General features: G+C 38.4%; 3 protein-coding genes across 7 annotated transcripts in view; 2 read left to right on the top strand and 1 right to left on the bottom strand.

Moving 5' to 3' along the window:
* The window catches only part of LOC107723354 (F-box/WD repeat-containing protein 2-like), a 9,354-nt gene extending 2,413 nt beyond the window's left edge, over positions 1-6,941 (top strand). Inside the window, exons 1-8 of one of the 3 annotated variants that reach the window (XM_016531931.1) lie at positions 1,435-1,534; positions 1,806-1,895; positions 2,471-2,980; positions 3,686-3,880; positions 4,017-4,150; positions 4,264-4,350; positions 4,782-4,951; positions 5,217-6,941. In XM_016531931.1, the coding sequence (XP_016387417.1) occupies positions 2,491-2,980; positions 3,686-3,880; positions 4,017-4,150; positions 4,264-4,350; positions 4,782-4,951; positions 5,217-5,508 (1,368 nt within the window). In that variant the 5' untranslated portion in view covers positions 1,435-1,534; positions 1,806-1,895; positions 2,471-2,490 and the 3' untranslated portion in view covers positions 5,509-6,941. Of the gene's footprint in view, positions 1-1,434; positions 1,896-2,470; positions 2,981-3,685; positions 3,881-4,016; positions 4,151-4,263; positions 4,351-4,781; positions 4,952-5,216 lie in introns of those variants that run through there. The other 2 variants (XM_016531930.1, XM_016531932.1) reach the window with 2 other exon arrangements.
* Positions 6,942-16,984: 10,043 nt separating this feature from the next.
* On the top strand, positions 16,985-18,624 carry LOC107723329 (growth arrest-specific protein 1-like; the record flags this gene model as incomplete). Its single annotated transcript, XM_016531892.1, has 1 exon — positions 16,985-18,624. A coding segment is annotated over one exon (813 nt), but the record flags the coding sequence as incomplete, so codon positions are not given.
* Positions 18,625-22,084: 3,460 nt separating this feature from the next.
* c9 (complement component 9) overlaps positions 22,085-24,570 on the bottom strand; it is a 5,798-nt gene continuing 3,312 nt past the window's right edge. For all 3 annotated transcript variants that reach the window (XM_016531925.1, XM_016531926.1, XM_016531927.1), the window contains exons 8-12: positions 23,701-23,941; positions 23,399-23,530; positions 22,937-23,112; positions 22,622-22,844; positions 22,085-22,523 (exon numbers count right to left, since the gene is read on the bottom strand). In XM_016531925.1, coding sequence (XP_016387411.1) covers positions 22,372-22,523; positions 22,622-22,844; positions 22,937-23,112; positions 23,399-23,530; positions 23,701-23,941 — 924 coding nt within the window. In that variant the 3' untranslated portion in view covers positions 22,085-22,371. The remainder of the gene's footprint in view (positions 22,524-22,621; positions 22,845-22,936; positions 23,113-23,398; positions 23,531-23,700; positions 23,942-24,570) is intronic.

Below are 24,570 nucleotides of genomic sequence, written 5' to 3'. Positions count from 1 at the left end.
ATCTAATACTTGTTTAATATTTACCAAGCATAATTTAATTCAAATGTCCACTTAATCTTTAATATTTGGCCATTTCTTTACGACAGAAATGCTATAGCCACTGTAATTTAATGAATATGTGGACATCAAAACGTGTAAACTCAGAGTGAGGGGTTGAGCTTTTATTTTGAAACCGCGAGATGATGTAGGGCAGGCTATTCTCCTGTGTTTGCGTGGATTTATAAATGATTTACCTTACAAATCTGATGAAATGGCGCACGTTGCGTTCCCAGATAAACGTTATAATAAACCCAAACGCACAACAACATGCACAGATGGAGTTTGAGCCGCTCCACACATGTAAATGATAACAGTTCCTGTGGAACAGCATTTACTGTGAACGGAGCCGCTGTGAGACGCACGTACGTAACCTACACGCCTATAACTGCATCACATATAATTATTTAATTAAATCGTAGTGTTTGTGAATTCACAGTTATGCTTAATTATGGTCTAATGTGTTTTATGGATTCTCGTCCGTGAAATGCACCTCTTCCGGTATTTTGTCGGTTAGTCGACGCAGGCAAAATGAAGTCGAGGATTTAAAAAAATCTAATAGTCGAATAGAATCGACGAATCGCGACAGCCCTAGTTGCTTTGTTCTTTATGTTTTCTCTACATATGCTTCTTACATAACAATAAGATTGATATATTTAAACCATCCTGAAAAATTTATATCACGTTTTCCACAAAAATATTAAGCAGTACAACTGATGTCAGCAGCATTGATAATAAGAAATTATTTCGGACACTGAAATTCATGCTGAAAATTTAGCTTTGCCATTGCAAGAATTATTTACATTTTTAATATTAAATTCTTAAACAGTTATTTTATAATAATAATTTACAATATTACTGTTTTACTGTATTTTTGATCAAATAAGAGAGAATAACAGACTACGTTTAAACGCGCTAAAAAATCTTACCGACTCCAAATGTATAATATTAGTCGTTTTTAGATGGTCCTCACTGCAGAACACAAGATCCAGGGGGCGTGGTTGGATCCAGATCCAACTCCTCCCACCTTACATACACCTAAACCTACCCGTCTCCACCCCCTGATCACTAAACCCACCCATCGACCCCCCCTAGATGTGGCTCCAACCACGCCCCCTGGATCTTGTGTTCTGCAGTGAGGGGCTACTGGGTTTTTGACGACGTCAGTTTGTTGGCAAAGTGTGCCCCCTGTTGACCATCAAACAACTTGCGCCACAAAAACACGTTTGTGTGACTTCTAACTAAACGAATAAAATATTTAAGCTACAACATCATATGAGGTTCATGCATAATGACTCACAGCATTTTGCATACGATATTAAATGAAAGCATGTTTTGAAAAAGTGACAGGCGGCGGACACTCCCCCTGACTTCCTCCCGCTCGTGTCAAATTGCTCGTCCCGCAGCTTCCTGTCGCTGTAATTCCTCATTGCTAACGGAGGCTCTCTATCTAAGCCTAGCAAGCTAACTCCACAAACAGAAAAGAACAACAATACATGTACTTGAAATGAACATATGATATTACGTTTTTGAATAATACAGCCGTTAAAATGTGAACGAATAGAGAGCTAATGAATTTCCTGAATCAAATAGTTTCCGTTACATTCAAATATTGTTGTATGTTATAATGCTAGCTCGGGACTCTAGAGATTTGCTTGACGGCAGCTAGCGGGGAGTTTCACAGTTTTTTTGTGTCACTAATATTACATTGTCACCAGACAAGGTCAGATTGTGACTCAACTGCAAAAATTAAAGTTTCTCTTTTGTAGAGCGATATCGATTTGCTTTGACACCTGTTAACTTAGCTAGCGCGGCTAACGTTAGCTAGCGCTCTCCTCACACTGATTCTGCTGGAAATGGTGAGTGTTTCTTGTCTTCTCTGTTTATGTTTACCGTTAAGTTTGGGTTAATAATATATATTGTTTTTGAATAGCTGCTGGCCCTGTTCTTGAGGTTGATTTGGTCAAAAAAGAAAAGAAAAAAATATTTTTTTATTAAGTCTCTGGCCTTCGAGCTAGCGAATTTGTTTTAGCAAGTGTGTTTGGAAACCAGAGAGCTGCATTCTAGTTACATGACAGCTTGTCAGTTTCTGTGCAGAAAGCTGTTAGCATGTCAGCCAGGTAGTCATGGAGATCTCTCAATTTTGTGTGTGAGGCACATTTTTTCTTTGCCGTTATGTTTTGGCTCTTCAAAAAAAAAAAAATGGTATGCAGTTATGTAGATTACATTATCATTACTCAAAGGTTGCATCACAGAGTGGAAAGTGGTCATCCCTTATGTGATCTGAAGAAGTTTTTTTCCTTTTGCATTGATTTTGATGCAGCTATTGTGGTATTGTTCTTGCTCTGTTTTAAAAAGCATTGTTTATTCCACATCATTGTTTTTCAAATGCAATGCAGAAAGTCTGATCTGATCGTTTTATGTGTAACAACAGGTAGACGCCCTCATGTGCCCATGGAAAAGGCGGCTTTCGAGGGGTGGCTGGAGTCAGTTTCCACCACCTTCCTGGCGCTAAGTGACCAGCAGCGCAACCAATCACTGGACCACCTCATCTCACTGAGTGGCGCCGCCCAACTGCGACACCTGTCCAATAGGCTGGAAGCGCTCCTGAAGCGGGATTTCCGGCGCCGGCTGCCGTTAGAGCTGGCCTTCTACCTGCTCCGCTGGCTGGACCCCCAAACCCTGCTCACCTGCTGTCTGGTGTGCAAGCAGTGGAATAAAGTCATCAATGCCTGTACAGAAGTGTGGCAGAGCTTGTGTCGAGACCTCGGCTGGCGCATCGATGAGTCCATCCAGGATGCGACACACTGGAAAGGTGTTTATCTAAAGGCCAATTTGCGTATGAAGCAGCTAAGGGAGGAGGATGCTTTTGAGACGAGCTCTCTTATTGGACACAGTGCTCGGGTATATGCTCTCTACTACCGGGATGGGCTGCTCTGCACAGGTGCGTTAATTTTATAGTTGTCTTTCCTGGAGGTGTGGTCAGAAGGAGAGATGTTAAAGTCATCATAAAATTCCTAACTCTTATTTCTGAATAAATCTTTTTGATCTTATCGCAAATGATTCATCCTTGCATATGTTTTTGCATTGAGCTCGTTATTTTTAATCCAGTTTCTATAGCTCGATCTTCCAGTGAAGCGACAGATTTCTCTAATCCTTTCCACCACCACCCTTTTTTAAATCGACCTCAAGCTCTCATTCACATCTGCCTCCATCCAATCAACTATCGATGTATACAGCCAAGTCCCTGCTACTTCCATTACATGCAATATTAAATGCTATTTTATGAGCTCCTACATCAGCTCAATTTTAATTCTCCAGTGTGGGGATGAATGAGTTATTGTGCTCCTTATGGATTCATGTATCTCAAGGCCATTAAAAATGATTGATGCATGTTAATCTGAAATGAATTGAGTACTTGGTTTGCGTAGTTATGTTGGCTTTTTATAGACTGAACTGAATATGGATGTAGTTTTGTGCTTTTTACAAAGTCATATTTGCTCTCTGGCACAAAAACAACACTTTTTTGTGAGGGAAACCAAATTAAATTCAGTAGGTTTACTGGTGAAACATGGGTAAAAGACTTTAGATATTACTTCCAGATATCACATTATGGTCGCACACTGATCAAAGACGTCCTTCCTCTTAGGTTCTGATGACCTGTCAGCTAAACTATGGGATGTCCGCACAGGGCAGTGCGTCTACGGCATCCAGACCCACACTTGTGCCACTGTCAAGTTTGATGAGCAGAAACTGGTGACTGGGTCTTTTGACAACACCATTGCATGCTGGGAATGGAGCACTGGTGCCAAAATCCAGCAATTCCGAGGACATACTGGGGCGGGTTGGTGTCAAATTCTCCAGAAAGTTGTGTTTTGATTGTGCTATGATTTCTGTTTTGTCAGTGCAGTCCTTCATGGTTGTGTCATAGCATCAAGACATAACGTATGCATAATCCTAAAGTTTTGCTTTTTTTGCAGTATTCAGCATAGACTACAACGATGATTTGGACACCCTGGTCAGTGGCTCAGCAGACTTCACTGTTAAAGTCTGGTCCCTGTCTTCAGGAACCTGTGTCAACACTCTTACTGGACACACTGAGTGGGTCACCAAGGTAAGACTCTTGACCAGTTTTCATTGTGCAAATTAGTAGTGTATTATTTAGCTGTTTTTTTTTATTTTAACTCTTTAACTCTGCACCTATACGGTTCATCTGTGCTTGTTTAGGTGCACCTTCAAAAAAGCCTAGTGGAGTCCATGATGCACAGTCCTGGTGACTACATACTACTGAGTGTTGATAAGTATGAAATAAAGGTAATTTAAATCACTTGTGCAAATATTTTTAGTTCCCTGAGTGTTTTTCAAATTGTTGGTCATTGTATTAACATAGTATTAACTTAATATCAATATACAGTGGGTACGGAAAGTATTCAGACCCCCTTAAATTTTTCACTCTTTGTTATATTGCAGCCATTTGCTAAAATCATTTGTTAATTTTTTTTCCTCATTAATGTACACACAGCACCCCATATTGACAGAAAAACACAGAATTGTTGACATCTTTGCAGATTTATTAAAAAAGAAAAACTGAAAAATGCTCAGTATTTAGTAGAAGTTTAATCACATATCACACAGTTATCATCAAAACCAGTATTTTTTACAGCACCCCTAGTTGCACTGATGTAGTTATGTGAGATTCTGACTTCATATGGATACAATATTTATCTGGTTCTGTTTGTCCATAGGTGTGGCCTATAGGTCGTGAGATCAACTGTAAGTGCTTAAAGACTCTATCCGTGTCAGAAGACCGCAGTGTTTGCTTGCAGCCGCGGTTACAGTTTGACGGCCGGTACATTGTCTGTAGTTCAGACCTGGGCATATACCAGTGGGACTTTGCAAGTTTTGATGTCATCAGGTACATTAATTTCTGCCCCTTAATTGTTTTACCAAGCTACCAGTAACCCTGTTCAATCAATTGTCCTTTAAATGTTTGACTGTTTTATATTAGAGAGCGAACTGTAATTTTTTTTTTTTTGTAAGTTAAAATGAAGAAATGTTCTAAAATATTTGAGATTTTGCACTATTTCTAGACCTCAAATCAGCAAATTTGCACAACTATATATTGTTTTATCAAAAGATAGGCATTTGTGTTTAATTTACTGATTCTTTCATATTTACAGAGTCATCAAACCACAGCAGGACCCCTCCAGTCTCTCTCTGCTTAGTTTTGGCGAGGTGTTCGCTCTGCTCTTTGACAACCACCACCTCTATGTTATGGACTTGAGGACTGAGGTTACCGTGGGCCGCTGGCCACTGCCAGCCTACCGCAAATCCAAACGTGGCTCTAGTTTCTTACCGGGCGTCACCTCATGGCACAACGGTCTGGACGGCAAGAACGATGCGGGCCTGGTGTTCGCCACTAGCATGCCCGACCATAGCATTCATCTGGTTCTTTGGAGAGAGAACGGGTAGAAAGGCGGAGGTGGTGAATACTAGCCCTGTGCTTTGAAAGCAGGCAGGACTTTAACGAACACAAAAAGAAGAAAAAAGGGTGCTCTCGATTTGAAAAATATTACAGCCAACAAAGTTAGTTAATGCATGGACCAAAGTGTTGTCCCCTCCACGCCTTTGTTTCCATTCGCATTAGGGATTCACTCTTGCTTCACTCTCTTTCGTAGTCACTTGCAAACCACGTATTCAGCACATTACGATCTGTAGAAAAGACCGCTGGAGATTTGTAGTACAGAGCATAGTTTCTCTCCATAATGTGAACAATCCAAGGTTTTTGTTTGTTGAAGATTTAAGAGAGATTTCCCACTGAACCTCAATAGTTTAGCTCCTTTTGATTTCACACCAGTGAGAGGTATTGAAATGCTAAGGCACCACCGGAGCACAGATCGCTTCACAGCAAGCATGATAAGTAGAGTTGGTGTGTTTTTACAGCACAATCACCAAGATTGATAATGAAGTACTTTTTTTGTTTTGTTTCAGTGTTACCTTTTCAATTAATTTGCGTTTCTTTACACATCAGGAATTTTGCTTTGGACACAGAAATGTTGCCTTAAATGTATGATTTCCTATTGAAGTAATTGAATTTGCAGACCTCTGCATCCGTAGACGCTGGCTTGCGCCCCAAACATCTGTGTTGGTCATTTTGCTGAGTCTTGAAAAGGCTCTGATAAAATGCTATCTGAATGAATCCAATGGCTTTTGTATGAAGGTCATTCAGAGGTGGCTTCTCGCTGTTACTGACCCTTGGTTTTATTTTTCATTCAGTTTATTAGTCATGTGCCTTTGTTTTAACACTTAACCATTAGCGTTTACAGTGTGTCACATTTTGAAATCCAATCCTCCCTCAGTGACAGAAGAATCAGTTTTATGCTTCTTTTTTTTTAACCTAATGTAACTGACACTGTAAGAATTAGTCTTACTACTATTTAGCCAGAGTAGATCACACAAAAGTGTTTCTTGTGAATCTCATTGAATGTTCATTTTTAATCTTTATTTTTAAAGACTGATCTTATTTTTGCATAACCCAGGCTAACCAGCCTTTGTCACTTTATATAGCTGCTTCTGTAGTTCTGTATATCCCCCTGGAACATAAATAAATATAACTTTTTATTTTTTTCCAAACCATCAAAACAAAGTATTTTGGGTTGATAGTTTAATGCATTTTTCACCTTCACCTCACACATTTCAAGTCGATAGATACCAGGTAAAATTATGATTAAATATCATTGGGGGTTACTTATGATGTCTGTATGCACTGGTCGTGTGTTACTTCACTGAAATGCAAACCTCACAGACAGTAATGCCATCCATCCATCATTAGCAAAATTCAGGTCTGTTGTTTGTATAACAAAATAACATGCTGTCTTACAAATAAATGACAGTAGCTAATGATAGAAGTTGACTTTCTTTTGTCTCATGATATTTGTGGTTTTCCTTATGTGGTTTGTGTCAACATAACTTCTATGCAAGTAACAGTCTTCTTATAACCAGAATTACAGGAGGCTTTCTCACGCGAGGAGGATCATGTTTTATTCAGTTTGCACACTAGAGGGCGATGCTGCAATAAATATTTGAGTAAGAGACTGACGAAGGATCGTCTAAACATACAATTAGTGGGGGAAAAAAACTTCTAGTACAAAAAAAAAATCGTAGTCATTTTGTGTTTAACATGAAAAAATTAAAATAAAACGCGCGTGAGGGAGAGTGGATAATGATTTTTCTTTTTTGAGTGAACTGTTCCTTTAGTCATTGAAGAAGTGTGTAACAAAATTATTTAAAGCTTGTATAAATTTCAGTGTCATTCCCACAGTTTGACGCTCACCTTCCAATCAGTCTGGTCTCAGTTTCCCTCTTCTAGCTTGATTGTCTCAGCTAATTTATATTCCCCCTCTTCTTTTTCCTTTCTTCGCCCTCTTTTTCTTCCCCCGAGCTCCCCCTCGTGCTCCTCCCCTCAGTCCCTCCAAAACTCATTGGAAGGAGTTAAAGCAGAAGAATAACATGGCATGTCTCTCTCTTATTCCCTCTGTCTCTACCTCTCAGTCTCAGTGCCAGTGCAGAATTAATGGGCCATTTGGGCTAAGCATTATGGCGTAATCCCAAAACTTTCATTCACATCACAATTACTCATTTTGCCATACAATAGACCTTTTTTGTCCATGAACAAACATAGGATAGGAAAATGCTTGATAGATGGTTAGATTGAATTTAACTACATTTTATAATCCACTTAAAAAGATTCCTTGTAAACCGCTTTCTCATACTGTTTATTTAGACTAAGGTGGTTATATCCATTGTTTGGAGAGGGATTCAGACATGATTATAAAACTAGTTTAATATACTAAAGCTGAAATCATTTTAAAATTATAAATTAATTTACTTATTTCCATATTTTAGATGTGTTTTTGTTATGCTAAAGGAAAAGAATTGGTGGGGAATGTTAAAGTTACTTAAAGGTTATGTTGTGTTATTCTGCCAAGTTATTGTTTTTCTTCTTTTTTAAATCTAGAAATGTTTGCTCAATGACGTTCCAGCACTGGAAGGATCAGGAAACGCTGTTACCCACCGCAAAGGGTGAATTATTAACATACAACGACAGAGATGCAATTGAAAACGAAGCATACCCCTCAAGTGAAAGTAAAATGCTTTATTTTGTTGTTTCAGTGCAGAAGGTCTTCCCATTTCCAAGACCACCCACATGAAAAGATTTATATCAGTATGCATTGAAACCACGAGCAATTACAATGCAAAGGACCACTCTGATGAGCTCCATATGCTTAAAAATCGCAAATGTCAATGGCAAACACAGCATATTAAGTCTTGATGAGATACATCTCTTCTAATCCTTTTAATGATTTGTGCATGTTTAATTATGAGTGCTCTAAACATATTGAAAAGACATGTCTGCACTGTTTCTATTGTGGGATGAGAGAACACACACACACATACACACACACTGGTGTTTATTTTCACCCTGTCCGCAGACCAAACATGATTACAAGTTGCACAGTCAATATTTAGATATTGCGGTTAGGCCCTCAGCCATGCTCTCTATTCTCCTCCCCTCAATGTGTGCATGTCGTCAGACAGGATATTCCCACTTTTACTGAACTGATCTCATTACTGTGGCAATCACTGTAATCATTACAAGACATTTCTGAGATGTAGTTGTCAGTGCATGTGTTCTGAGACAATTGGCTTGGTTGCACCTTTAACATCCATGGAAACTTTCCATTGCACAAAATGTTCATTTACAGTGGAGGTTCTTTGATTATTAAAATGTTCTTCACACTACATAGAAGAACCCAAACTGGTTATTCTATGTAGTGCTCATGTAGGTAGGCAATGCCAATTCGAGTTAGCCTCATAATTTCCCAATCCCGTTCTCCCCATCATTCCAGTCCTATCTATACAGTGCCTATCAAATTTAAAAGTAAAATAGGCCTATCTCAGTGCCCCTGCAATTATGTCACCTTGAATTTTGTGTAGCTGTAGTTTTTAAATAACTCGTTTCTTGTTCTTTTCAATCCTCTCCAACATCAGAAGCATACAGATATTTGCAGATAGGAGATGGTGTACATAAGATTCGGTGGTTCCTTTAGGGGTACAAGAGCTTGTCAGTGCATGGGGCAGGACCCTAAAAGGGACAATATTGTAGCTTAACTACACCTGATGGATATTAGTAGTAATATGTATGTTCATAGTACTGCTATGTGCCTTATAGAGGTGATTAAGGTACAGAGTTGTCCCTTTAAAGGTGTGACAAGTCGTTGCACCTTTAAAGGGATAGTTCACCCAAAAATGATAATTCTGTCATTAATTATTCACCTTCTTGCTCTTTGGAGTGTTACAAGCTCTTGGTGCATAAACAAAATCTGTAAAGTTGCAAAGACTAAAGTCATGAGCTTTGTAAAAATCGACGCGTTTCAGAAAGGCGGGGCATAGAGGAGAAACAATAATGTACAGTATGTGGAAAATAATGTGTTTTTTGAACCTTAAACCGCATAAACACATTTCATTACACCAAATACTGTTCTTTTTTAGCAGCATCATATGACCCCTTTAAGGTAAGTGGTTGCAAACTATTTATTTTAGCTACATTTAATAAAAAAAATATGTTGAAAGTTAGTCAACTAAATTTGTTTATTTAAATGTAGCTAAAATAAATTGATTGCAACCACTTACCTTAAAAAATTTAGTAAATTCAATTAATCATTTTATTTCAGTGTGTACTCTCATGAATGCGCAGCAGAGAATGACACAGAAGAGAAGAATTGTTGAATTAAGTTATTTTTGTTTTCTTTGTGCACAAAAAGTATTCTCGTAGCTTCATAAAATTGCGGTTGAACCACATGGACTACTTTAGAAATGTCCTTACTACCCTTCTGGGCCTTGAACGTGTCAGTTGCGTTGTTGTCTATGGAGGGTCAGAAAGCTCTGTGATTTCATCAAAAATATCTTAATTTGTTTTCCAAAAATGAACAAAGGTCTAATGTGTTTGGAACAATCTGAGGGCTAATGACAGCATTTCTCTCATTCCTTTGTTTTAAAGTAACAGCAGTCTTCCAAACCCATTCCTTTGCAATACTGTAATGATCAGGCGAGAAACTAACACAGATGCAATGAAGATATGTAAACATCTCTGAGTTTTGTCTATATTCGTTTACCTATTCAGAAACTCACTGTCATCTGTGTTGATAGTGGTGAGCTAAAGGCCCAAACAATTCCACTCTCCTCCCCTCTTTCCAGCCCTCCACGGACAGACAATGGATCATTCACACTGCCCTGCCTTCATGCCACTGATTGGCTTACGGTAAAAAACATTCAGGCCTCGTGGGAACTTTCCAGCCGAGATGATAATCAGAAGGGGGAGGGAAGGGAGAGGGACAGATAAAGGCTACAATAGGCAACAGAGACCTTATTTACATCTCATATCCCCTCCCCAAACAAATCAACAACAACATGGGCCTAATGAGAGGGACAGAGCTGGTGCCATTACACTGGCTGCTAAGCTGAAGCTAATGGCTTTACTTCGGTGTTTGTGCGTATGTGATGTATACACACGTAAACATGAATCCAGTTCATGGTACAAAATATTTAGTTTTTTTTGTGTTGTAATGATCACGAGAGTTGTTAATAATTGTACTTTTTATTTGATGAGAAAGTGAACACCAGGACTTGGTGTTGATTTGTAACTTAGTGACCAACAAAACAGCTGCATGTCAGTTTCCAAAAATATGTTATAGTATAAGATGTAGTATGTAGATGTAAAATGATCTACACTACAGTGTGAGCATAAGAGCTCTGCTCAGGACCACCATGAATTCTCTTTTAATCAGCGAACATACTGAGGCTTAATGGGTCAAACCGTCCTGGGACATGAGAGCTATGATGTCAGTTAGCCCACATTGAACACATTTTATTTGCTTTGTGATGAAAAATTGGTAACACTTTGCAGAAATGTTCTCTATATTAACATTACTTAGCAACAGCTTTAAAAAAAAAAAAAAAAAAGATGACAGATGCATATTGATACAGCAATACTGCAACTACACAACTGCAATGAATAAGGTTTTGATAGCATCAAAATGGATGATTCTTTTTTTTATGGAATGTTGCAGTGTTTATTATGAATGATTTATCAGTGCACAACATTTTTTTTCAAAATAAGGCCCTGCAAGATTGAATCAGAAACATTAGCATGCCAGTCCTCTTAAAACTACGACTCTTCTCTGATGTCGTGTAAACACGCACAAAGGTGGGCAATCTGAAAAATTACTTTCTACGATCCATTTAAGTCCTGATTGGACAAAATCAAGTCCCGCTCTGCATTCTGTCATTCGATAAGCAACTTCTATCAGATACATAATAGAGAAAAAAAAGCACAATTTCCATTTGGACTTCATGCCCAAACTATATGTTATTACTGTAAATATATGTGGACTTGAAGTACATCCAACAGCAGTGCTGATGTATATCAGTTTAAAGATAAACTCATTTTTACAATTTCATCAGTGGGAAAGAAGCACATGGTTCATTTTCAAAGCTCTCAAAAGTCACAGAAATTGCATAAGTGTATGTTTAGACTATTCAAAACAATGACATCTAAGTAGTGCTGTACTTATTTTGATGTTTAAAAAAAAAAAAAAAAGATGACAGATGCATATTGATACAGCAATACTGCAACTACACAACTGCAATGAATAAGGTTTTGATAGCATCAAAATGGATGATTCTTTTTTTTATGGAATGTTGCAGTGTTTATTATGAATGATTTATCAGTGCACAACATTTTTTTTCAAAATAAGGCCCTGCAAGATTGAATCAGAAACATTAGCATGCCAGTCCTCTTAAAACTACGACTCTTCTCTGATGTCGTGTATACACGCACAAAGGTGGGCAATCTGAAAAATTACTTTCTACGATCCATTTAAGTCCTGATTGGACAAAATCAAGTCCCGCTCTGCATTCTGTCATTCGATAAGCAACTTCTATCAGATACATAATAGAGAAAAAAAAGCACAATTTCCATTTGGACTTCATGCCCAAACTATATGTTATTACTGTAAATATATGTGGACTTGAAGTACATCCAACAGCAGTGCTGATGTATATCAGTTTAAAGATAAACTCATTTTTACAATTTTATCAGTGGGAAAGAAGCACATGGTTCATTTTCAAAGCTCTCAAAAGTCACAGAAATTGCATAAGTGTATGTTTAGACTATTCAAAACAATGACATCTAAGTAGTGCTGTACTTATTTTGATGTAACAAAATGAGAATCTGGGGTCAATTTTATTCAGCATCCTATTTCAATAAAGGATGAGCAAGTGAAAAATATTCAGCATGTTTGGGGCCTTCCATTTAGATTTATTAGTATTTATAAACTGTTTTCTGGCTAGCAAACAACTAAACATTAAATGACGATTGTTTCAAAGACGTGATTAAAAGTTTGGTAAATTATTACAAATTCTGTTAAAGAAAACAGCGTTACCACTTTGACATCAGCCCTCGGTTCTGTTCTATTCATTTTACAGATGCTTTACTGTTTAAATATTACCAGACCATTATTTTAGGGTCAAGCGCACTTTAGAGGTTGTCTAAGTGAGGACAGCAAAGGGCCAACAATCCATTTAAAGCTTTTAGCTGAGATGGTTGACTATACAATATGGCTTTTTACACACACAAAAAGTTTTATTATGATAGACAAGATGAATGTGTGACATACTAGACCTTAGCCACACATTACAATCATGGAGTTTCAAAGAGGGGAATTCCATCTAAAGTATTTGCTCAGTTCAACAGATGGTATTTGTATAAAGAGCTTTAGAGAGGGTCCTCCTAATAAAAGACCCGGGAAATGGCTGCAACAGCTCATTCAGAAACATTTGCTTAAGATATGAAAAAAGCAGACAGTTAAGCAAACACAGACCAGTGAAAGTAGCGGAAAGACAGTTAACAGCTGTTTCCATTAAATCAGCTTGGTGGAGCCAGGCCGTTTTGGCAACAAACTAATATCATAGTGTGCAATCGCTGTGCCTTTGAGAGCTTCTTGACGAGGGAGGTCCTGATGAATATGTTTTTGGCAATGAGGCTTCAGCGTGTGTAATCATTTGTGACAGTGGTGGAGACGTGAAGACTGAGACTTCTTGAGCACTGAGAAAGCCATGTGCCCTCTTTCCAAAAAAACAAACAAAAAAACTCAGCATTCCTAATCTAGAGTTGTTATGACTTATTGCCACTGTGGGCAACAGTACAAAACAGTTTCGATAGAAAAAGGAAATTCTGTGTTATATAAAGTAAATGTCTTCATGTATTGTGATTTCTTTACTTTGGTACTTTTCAATAGCTCTTTTGACCATAAGGAAAACTGTATAAAGTAATATGATATTCATTAAAGGAATGGCACTTTTGTAGTTTATACCTATAATAGTTTTAAGTATGCAACTGGTTAAAGTTATGAAGGACAAGAGTTGTCTGTTCATGCCTCAGACTTCATCTGAACAAGAGAAAATTTGGCCCACTTCATTTCTGGCCTGCGTCCAACACTGACATGATTCAGGCTATAGATTTCAGCAGCATGCGTGCACGAAAAGAGCTAGAACTTCTCTAGAACTGAAATTATGCAAATAATTAGACACATCTGAGATCCAGGTCTTTCCACTGAAAGTTCTCTTTTAGTTTTTCCCCTGATTGCAAAGCCTGGGCTACTTTTCAGCAAATAATGATAAACAGGTCTGACAGCTTGGCAAGAGGGGACAACCGACTCCTCAGAGAGATTCTGAATACATTTCACAGCAGTTCTCTCTATAAGAAAAGGAAATGCCAACATCTTGCAGTAATAGTCTCAGCAGATTGAACAATTTCATCCTTTGTGAGGAGTGAAGCCTTGAGCTCTGGAGTTGCTTGGAGTCCTCTGTGTGTGAACGAAAATGTGCAGGGCTCATATTCTGTTTTCTCAGTGTCAGGCAAGCAGTTTCATTACTTGTTGGGTAATACTTTGTGATTTTATTGATCTATTATTTTAAACTTTCACGTTCTACTAAATGAAATCACACCAGATAGCAAAACTGCAGCACTTTTCTCATTTCCAATCAGTTCAAAATTTAATTTCTTTACTTCAACAAGAACATGCTTGTGAGAAAGCTATGTGAGAAATGGATGAGCTGTATTACAGTTTTTCTGTGGAATGTTAGAGAATTTGAATGAGACTGTTTGCTCCCTTCCTCCCAAATGGGCCATCTAATCTCTCTAATTGGAAAAAGGAGAAAATGTTGAAAGGTGGGAGTGGGGTAGAGGGCATTTTTGGCCAGCTGCCCGAGCTTTGTGGTTTGAGCGCTGCAGTGTGATAGGGTCAGTGTAGCATGGATAACACAGTCCACTCTGTTCTTCAAAAACTGCCCCTTCTCTTTCTGCAGATCTGGGCCAGGTGATGATCATAATCAGATACTGAGAAATGGAAAGCAAAAATAGATATGCATCAAATGTGTAACATCTATTTATAATTTTATATAATTATATAGTTTAACTGATTAAATCTCTCAAAATGCAGACCTGCAACTATCTGGATGTTGAACATGAACGAGAAAGGGCTTTTTGTATAATACTGTGGAGTACATAATGAGGGGACAGGAAAGTTTTGAGGTGAGAACAGAAGGAAAAATAAAAGATGTGTGTTGGAACAGCTGTTATTTTGCTCCATTTAGGCAATCAACCCAACCAGAGAGGATCAAAGGATATGCAATCATCTGCTGACCAAATGCAATGGCCAATGCATGTCATCACAGAAATCACCTAAGTGAACTTCCTACAAGTGTTTCTAATAGAGAAGCATGTGTCCACATGCCTTAACTTTTGGACAAATCTTTAATAATTGTTGTGTAGATTTTGGACTTATTGAATGAGACCCACTGACAACATATGAACCTGGAATATTAACACTAAAATCATCGGATCATGCATCAAAATGGAGAAGTGATGATCGCAAAAACATCTCTGAAATCCTTTTGTTTAAACAGACAAATCCAATTCTCCAAATAAAGATAATAAAATAAAACAACTGTCTGCAAAATGCCTGTTAAATTCATTATGGATTGTACAAACATGGAGAGACATAAACCAATGCAAAATGAAACCATATTAAAAAATAAGATCACACACACACACACACACACTCTGCCATGTTATTTCATTTAGAAATCTTTCAACTGATCTTAAGTGAATTATGTTTTATTTTCTTATGGGTATTTAAAACAAACTTGACCTGATAATTTCCCCTAAAAACGTCAATGAAATGTGAATGAAAGCAATGGATTAAGTTATTTCTCTGAGATTTCAAAGTATCAATATCATTCCATTTTTAAATCAAACAAACTAAAATTATAAATTAACTGATGGTCTTTTGTCATACCTTGAACTCAAATATTTCCCTATAAAAGTTGTTCCTCCATGATATTTCTTTGGAGTGCAGCAGCAGGGGCGGTTCTAGGGGGTGGCCGGGAGGGGGGGACCATTAATTGGTTAATTAATTTTAATGGTTCATTTGTGGAAACCATTAAAATTTTCTGTGATGGTTTTATTATTTTTCAGTAGGGACATACGCCTATATCAGTTATACAGTGGTATTGTGGCTGCTGTGTGTCACATGACAATCATGAGCCCCCCCCTTCACTTGTGCCCCCTCAAAAATAATGAGTGCATGATACCCCTGACACTACAATACGAAATTATTTGTCAAAAATTTTAATGGTTCATTTGTGGAAACCATTAAAATTTTCTGTGATGGTTTTATTATTTTTCAGTAGGGACATACGCCTATATCAGTTATACAGTGGTATTGTGGCTGCTGTGTGTCACATGACAATCATGAGCCCCCCCCCTTCACTTGTGCCCCCTCAAAAATAATGAGTGCATGATACCCCTGACACTACAATACAAAATTATTTGTCAAATAAATGAAACATGATGAAACATTCATTTTAGTTGAAATTGTTATAGATTACTTCTAGAGATTGCAGTGATATATGACATGGTGAAAAATGACTGGACGAATAATACTTAAAGATGAATTTTAAAATTGTGCCCCCTAAAAGCACAAGTGCCCCCCCCCAGTTACTTTGGTCTAGAACTGCCCCTGGAGTGCAGATACATGAATACTTATTAAAACACTTCTTAAGACAGGCTGAAGGCTAAATAAGTTCAAATAATTACACATAATTACTTAAAATTGAAAATAGCTAGCATTGCTGTTAGGGTACTGAGGACTGGGCAGGGACATGCAATGCACTTTCATAGCCAAAATATTTTAGCACTGTGTCACCGTAGGCGGGGTCTGACGCTTTATCAAGTCAAATTACGGCCCGCACCCTCTCCACATTCTCGACCTTCATCAAGTTCGGACCTCCACCCTCCAAGTGACGTCAGAAATCACAACAACTGATCAGACCAATTGTGTGCTGCATGCATACTTCTGGGGTCCGGGTAACTGAACAGATCCAACAAGACATCCCAGAGAGAGGAGTCAGAGTGAGTTGAACTTTTTCCAGCTTTGTTATTTGAACAAGATGCAGTGTGAGATCGCTTTTGGGATGTTTTGATGTAATTTATAAACCGTTGATTCCTCGCTGGATTACTGCACAAAGAGCAGCGAGAATAAAGACTCGACGAGCTTCAAAGTGTTGCTGCACGTTTTGCTTTCAGTGAGCAAATGTGATTCGTTTCCAACCATTTGGTGTTTTGTCCATGGAGGAGTTTCGATACACGTTTCTGCGGATATCGAAGGAACAAATATGAGCATACTTAACTATCTGAAGTGGTCAATAGAAGAACGCGGCTAGACGGTGGGCATGGAACAAGAGGAGTTGTTTATCTCAGTCTCTGGTGGAGAAACATTATGGGGTATAAACCAACAAATGGAATCCCTTGACCTAATAATTAACTTTTAAGCTTCTGCGTCATAAAGGAATGGCAAATTCTGGCAACTCTCCAGTCATTCTACGGCTGCAAATATTGATTTTGTCCATCGGCTGTGCATTGGTATGTTATAGTCGTTTATCCACCGCATTACCGGCACGCAACCAGCGTTTGATATGCTGGCAAGCCATCATGAAGTGCCAAGGAGAACCGGAGTGTCACTACGCGTACACACAGTATCTACACGCGTGCGGTCCGGTGATAAACGGCAACAGGAAGAAATGTCCCAGCCATTGCATTTCTTCCATCATTCAGCTCAATCTGACTGTGAACGGCCCGGCACTGGAGGACTGCGAGTGCGCCTCGGACACTCTATGCAAAATGACCAAGAGAGCCATTGAGCCCTGTATGCCCAGAACGAGCCACATGGGCTGCACCGAAGCGCGTAAGCAGTGTGAGAAGGATCCCGAGTGCAGCACCGCCATGCGGGACTATCTGTATCACTGCAGGAAACTCTTCGGCGGAGAGCGCTGCTCTGACGACTGCCGGCGGGTCATCACGAACATGCGCTCCATCCCTAAAGCCCAGCAGCTGGACACTTGCGTGTGCGACGGCACAGAGAGGACCATATGCGAGTATGTCAAAGGCAGCATGAAAAACTTCTGCTTTAACGACCGGTACGGCGGGAGTGGCTTTTCAGATACCGAGGACGACTTGGACTACGAATACGAGACGGATTATGAGGACGAGGAGAGTGATGCCTGGGATTTAAGAGCACAAAAGAGTTCGATTGTGGTGTCCACCATTTTGACACTTTCTTCTCTTGTTATAGTAAGATAGGGCATGTTTTCAGAATTAACTGCATATTTGGCCTGGGTGGAAATAATGGTTAGGGCCCAAAATTAAGCCCTGACACCCCCTCCCCCCCAGACATTAAAGTAAAAACAAAAGGTGCGTGTGTGTGTGTGGAGGGGGTTATATACACAAGTGTGTATATATACGACGTTTTAGTCCAAGTATTAAGACACTTGGGAAGTCTCAAGGTTACTAAAAGCAACAGTAGCGCTACGTGATCACTTTCCCGCGATAAAAGTAGCATGTTATCACTTTATTGTAGATGTAGCCTACACACAAAAATATGACAAGACCTTTTGTGTTTTGTATAGAACGTCTTTAGTTGAAGTGCGGGCGCACCACGACACGAATCTCATATCGTAAATTACTGACAGAAAAATAGTCCCCTGAAAGAGTAATGGAATAATTCGCACAGTGTATTTGGTCGTATTAGCTGCCCCGCGTGAAGTAGCCTATGTTTCAATGGGCAAAACATGTTAGTCTCGAACTTTTAGTTTTTTTGGGGGGTTGGGACTTGGCTAGAAAGCCCTGTTTTCTGCTTATAGGCGCTTAAAATGTACAGGTACATGAGAGAAACAGCTCACTGGATAAAAATAAAGAAGAAAACCAGAATCCCATAGTGAAAGTTTGTTTTTAAAAACCTAGTTGCACACCAAAATCCGCACACCATGAAAAGGAGTAATTTGTCTTTTATGTAGGCTAAAGAAAATATGTTGGAAATATATGCTCTGCTAGTATACTGTATATTAAGTTATGAACTATTGTGGAAACTGCTATTCAAAGAGATAAATAAATATTGTTAGTTTATTTTTGTATGAAAGATTGGTTAGTGTAAACAAAATGATAATTGTAAATGTGTATAATGTTTCTGTATCATATAATTGTGTGAATAATGTTGATAAACAATACTGTTTATAATGTTCATAAAGATTGGCTTCAAATTATTCCAAAGATCATCTGACTTGTGTGTCTGATTATTTCACTATACAAACTAATACAACAACTTTACATGCAGATCTGATGTCAGGTAAATTAATGTATGTTTTTACTTTCTATTGTACACTCGAAAGCAGATTCATGAAATGTTATAATATGCTATAAAATGAGCTTTAAATATCCCAAGTCACTATAAAGTAATTTAGTCAATAATGTTCCGTGTCTGCCATCATCAAAAAAGCTTTAATTTCCACCTGACATCTCCTGCAGTTTATAAATGTTACCAAAGTCTTTATCATGAGCATGTGCTAGTCAAACATTTTGGCTCTGTCTGTGCCTGCACTTGACCTTGTAAACATAAATGTTTACAGAGGGAGTTAGTCTAGGTTCCCAGAGACTCTCAACATCTAAGGAAACAAATGAGGTTGTCTTTAAACAGGATCAGAGTTGAGCATGAGCCAAGAGACTGGCTTATTTGTTCAAAGCCTGAGTGTTTATTTAAAGTCTTCACTCAGGCTGACAAGGAAAAAAGCGGTGTTCGTGTGAATGAAGCCTCAAGTAGCCATCACAAACGCACTCAGCCTGCTACTGTGTGTGTAAGTGGGCTTGTCGCTGCTCAAAAGAGTTTGCTTCTCAGTGTGAGTAGCACTTGGGTAGTACAAATCTCCTCTTAGATTCCATATGCCTCTTTGTTCTGTTAAGTTTAATATAACAATACCAGCTTGATACCTAGTTAGCATTCCAAATACAAAAGAGCAATAAGGTATTATGCTATAAAATATAATAGAATTTGCCCTCCCCCCAACACCTTAAAAAAGGTCAGCCTCTCACAGAAACGAATCATTGAGAAAATAGTGAATTTTTATACTGTGCTACAAGAGTTCTAGAGATCCAAGATGGCAGCCGTGGTGCTTAGTTCATTTCAAGGCAGACGTGGGACTAGGCTTCTCAGTCTTAATGAATGAAGGAGAAGTCGAGTGGCACTTCTGTCATGCTAATACTAAACACACAATAGAGGCAGTACACAATGACCTGGCACTTCATTCTGTCTTCTAGCTGACACCTCTAGAAAGAGCAGAGTGAACGTTCTTGAGAGAGCAGAAGGAGAAGATAGTACAATGTAAATTATGTTAATCTGGTCCAAATGGAGGTTACTTTTTCAAAAACTACGTTCTTCAATATTTTTATGCCTTATTTGTATTTATACATGTTAGTAATGCATTTTAATAGGAAAAAGTAAAAAAAAGTAAATACATTATTTTTGGGAGAGCAAATACTTTGGATAAATAAGCAGTATTTTAGTTTCGTAAGGAAAACCTTGGGGATTTCATTTTTTTGTGATGTAAAACTTTGTCAGAAAAGATGTATGTATTGATAGTCTGGAATTTAGCTACTTTATAACATAATAAGCAACAACAATGTCATATATATATATTTACATATTTAGAGAGGTGAAATATTTTTTGTTTAGGTTTCTTTCTTTCTTTTCTGAAAGTATTTACAAAAATGCATACTGACTCGTAACTGAACTATTCCGCTTGTTGTTTTCTCTCAGTTTGAAGTAACAAGATGAGGTGAACTGACTATTCATCCTCATCAGGTGAAGGGCCCCACTGGGACTTTGTAAAAGGGGAGCCATTTCTCAGATCAGGCATGCTGTGTTGAACCTGTCACATCCAGTTTTTGTTGAGAACAGGCCCCTTTAAAACTGACAACACTGTTGTTAATCCAGTTATGTCCACAGATTTAAGTGTAAAGGAAGTGAAAAACAAGTAGAAAACGTTGTGCTTAAGATTCCTATTACTTTCAAATTCTTAATTTTTGTGTAACTTGTGCCAGCATGTGTACAGATTGAGTTGGCTTTAATGTGAGATTCAGGATGTGATAAAAAATCACAATAGTCCTCTCAACTGAACACAGTTCATCTACATCATAGTGTTACATAAGCAATGAGACATGGAGCAGTTTCTCTTTGTGGAAACTTTATCCATAGTACATTTCAGCTGTTGACATAAACCAAACATGAAAACATTTTGAGAGGGGAATGCAGGAGAAAGAAAGGTTTCGGTTGTCAGGCCAGTGGATGGGAAGAGGGGGTTGGTTTTTAAGGGGTTCTTAAAGAAGGAATTTGGGGGAAGGGCAGGCAGTGAAGGGCCTTTTCTGAATGACCCTACATGGACAAACAGAGGACCCTTCCACACCATCAGCATACTTTAGTCTGCAGTAGTGAGCTGGACTGCATGGGTGCATATGACTTGATTGCTCTTCTATGTCTAATTTTTCTTCCATCGAGGGGATGAAGAAAAAGAGGGGAGCAGTGAAAAGAGTGTGAGAGGAGAGACAAAACTGTGCTGACATGGGGCATAGCTTAATTTTCACGGTTCTGAGACAGATGGGAAAGGTAATGTGGCGTGACGGCTCTTAGAAACTTCAATGGATGCCATGACCTCAGGGAAGTTAGAATCTGACTGCACTGGGACATTTTAGTTTTTTCTTTAGGGGTGAAGCAGGAGGTGCACCTTTTAGCTCATTGCTTTGAGATATTTTCCCTTTCTTTCATTTTCTCTGATCAATATTATTACATCTGAATATATATATATATATATATATATACACACACACACACGTCTGCGAGTCACCTCTGATAACAAATTATTTGTAATGTAGAAAAATGCATTTTTTTGTAAAACTGCTTTGAAACAATTTTGAAGCACTATACAAATAAACATTAATTAAATTGAATATAATGTGTTTTTTGAAGGGTATTGAAGCTGAAAGGAGCTTCTCAGAGGCTCAATAGGGAGCTAAGAGTGCTACTCTATTAACCTGACCTCTAGAGGCCCAAGAAGAGTGAAAAGTGAGCCATCTACTTCAACATCATATCTATTCCTCATACATTCATTTCTTCTTTGTGTGCCCCCAAACAATAGTTCTCATTAAAAAAGGCTATTCTTTAAATTACACGTTCAAATATGCTATATTATTATATTATATAAATAATAATATGAGGATGGTAATTCATTAAAAATTTGTATTGTGTAAGTGGATTCTAGTCATATCATTTAACGTCTGGTTAAGGTTACTATCAATTCACAGTCAAAGTGATCAAAGATGCAAAGGTCTCATTCACTGACATTCATCCTCTAGTAAATTCTTGTTTATGTGAGTAAATCTTGTGGCTTTACTAACAGACAGGATAATTACCACCAGTTTTTCTTTGATTTTCATATCACCTTGTTGTTACGAGTATGATGTGGGAGAGGAGGAAACACACTCTTTAGTTTAACTAAACTTATATAGGTAATGGTATTTAGTGAATTAATATCATACCATGGCATATTTTAAAGTGACATGAAATTTATTTGTGAAACCATCACTGTATGTTACGGCCGTGGTAGGCAAAAAGTCAGGTAGCTAATATGAGAAAAGCTTACTGTTTCTGTAGTGCAACTATTTTCGGTTGCACTATTGACCACAAGATGGCAGTGTTGTCAAACATGTGTTTCTCTAAACCGCTCTTCATGAGAGAACTATCTGAATGTACATGCAATTGTAATTTGCATTTTATTTTGTACACAACACTTTTATTATCTCATGATTATTTGTGTATTTGAACTACTATATTAGCAGTAGTCTTCACGAGTTGTGTCTCCTCTGCAGATTCCTCCTGGTACACCGCGAGTATCGCACGTGCGCGTTCGTCTGCGACGCCCCCCGGAGCAGAGCGACCAGGAAGACCAACAGCCCCAGTTTCCCAGTTGTTCAAAAGACTTAGCTAGAAGTGATTGAACAGACAGATGGAACGCTCAACTCAAACCAACACAAATGAATGCTATGGAAGTTTTACAGGACGGTTCACACAGAAACACACACCTTTCACCAGTTCAATGATCTGACACGCAACACCTTCAGTCCCTGGTAGGCACATGCATTTACACTCCCCATCTACCTGGATCACAGAGCCACCGTTCTGGCACGGCTGGCACTTACACACGCTGTACTCGGCCACATAGTCATCCACGGCTCTTCTGAGATTGTCCCGTCTCGGCTGAGCATCAGGAAAGTCCAAAGGGATCGCGTTGTAGATGGGTTCAGGCTGTCAACACAACAATGAAAACAAATTGTGTTCCATTACAGCAGTTACCACGCATGCACTGGCAAGTAAAGTAAAGGCGAGGCGAGTCTCACATCACTGTGAATGAGAGCTGGCAGAGCAGATACGGTCTTTGCCCATTCCACATACTGATTATAGTCTAGAATGCCATCTTTAGTGAGCTGAGACTTCATGGCTACTGCTGAAGCCGGACTGCCCCCTCTCACTGCTATCAGCACTTTATCAATAACCGCCTTCGTGTTCCTGTCATCTGGTGAACAAGGTTTTGAGCAATTTATCTTTTTATCAGAAAGCATGTGTCTGATTAATTTGAAGGGATAGTTCAAACAAAAATGTAAATTCTATCTTCAATTACTCATCCTCAGGTCCAAACCTTTTTTTCTTTACACAAATAGTAAAGTTACTGTAAATTAACTGTTTTTATTAATACAATGAAAGTCAGTGGGGGCCAAAATAACACTGGACCCCATTTTATTGTTCAGTTTTGAGTGAACAATCCTAATAGCTTACTGTTAAAAATGTATACTCATACACACCTGTGGGTTTTTTTGTTAGTGTATCACAGTTTGCTGGTTTAATGTGTACTCCTCCTTTTACTGCTTGAGTAAATTGGAAGTCACCCTTAAATCCAAGCTCTAAACATTCCTTAACTGTGGATTCTGTGACCTCTGCAATCAGATTAAATTGAACCATCAAATAAAAACAAATATTTTAATGAGACTTTCAGGCTGAAAACTTGAGCTATGCTTCTCATTAATGCCTTGTCATTGAATCATGTAGCCTATATCTTTGTCTCCATATTTTACAAAAAACTAATGAAATTTGATTTTTAACTTACTTTTTAGTTTGCGGACATCCTCATTCATTATATAAACAAGTTCGTATTCTCCACCAGACTTTCCGTTCTTGGTGAAGTGTGTTCCATAGTCCTCTAAGAAAGCAAAATACTGGCCCTTCTCATATGTAAGTGGCAGGGCATCCACATCATCCAGGAACATTGAGGACACCTCCAGCCCTTGCTGTCTCATCCTGTAGGTTGCCAGCTGCACTCTGCCTTTCACTCTCATGAAGGTATTTCTCTGAAAGAGAACATGTGTTTGTAGTAGGGGTTGAACGACTTCTGATTTTTTAAAGTCGACTTTTATGTGATGAAAGTCGAGTGGAAGTCGACTAGTTGCTGATGACGTCATTAATGAACAAATAAGTCTGGAGCTGTGACAAACACTTTGTGCACAGCTATGGCTGTTGCTCCTATAACAGCTTTTTTTTATCAGTTCTTTTGTCTTTAAGTCGTTATATTTCTCACAGATTTCTGCTCATTCTAAATCAGATACAGATAAAGTAGCACAGTAAAGATTACATTAATATGAATGCATTAGTGAGAGCGATTGCGTGTGTGAATTAATTCTACCTGGCAGCGTCTCTCTACTAGTAGTGAAGCTGTGGAATTTAGTTATTAAGAAATATAGTTATAGTATTTATAGTAAATATAGTATATTTTCAGTTTCTAAGCTATTTTATTGAGAAATCACAGAACAGTGTTGACAATACATTTCCGCACTGAATGATTCTGTGCGCGTGATGTACGCGCTACTGTCTGAAGCCTATGTGTGTGCGTTACAGTGCAGCAGCGCATTAGATTAGAACGATGATGAACGTACCTGTACAATAAGCTGTTTAAAACGTGCATTCTCCCATTCAATTTCGA

Source organism: Sinocyclocheilus rhinocerous, unplaced genomic scaffold (assembly GCF_001515625.1).
Source record: "Sinocyclocheilus rhinocerous isolate Xijiao unplaced genomic scaffold, SAMN03320098_v1.1 scaffold1476, whole genome shotgun sequence".
Lineage (NCBI taxonomy): Eukaryota > Metazoa > Chordata > Actinopteri > Cypriniformes > Cyprinidae > Sinocyclocheilus > Sinocyclocheilus rhinocerous.
The sequence above is the reverse complement of the archived record's forward strand: the minus strand, read 5'-3'. Positions and strand labels throughout refer to the sequence as shown.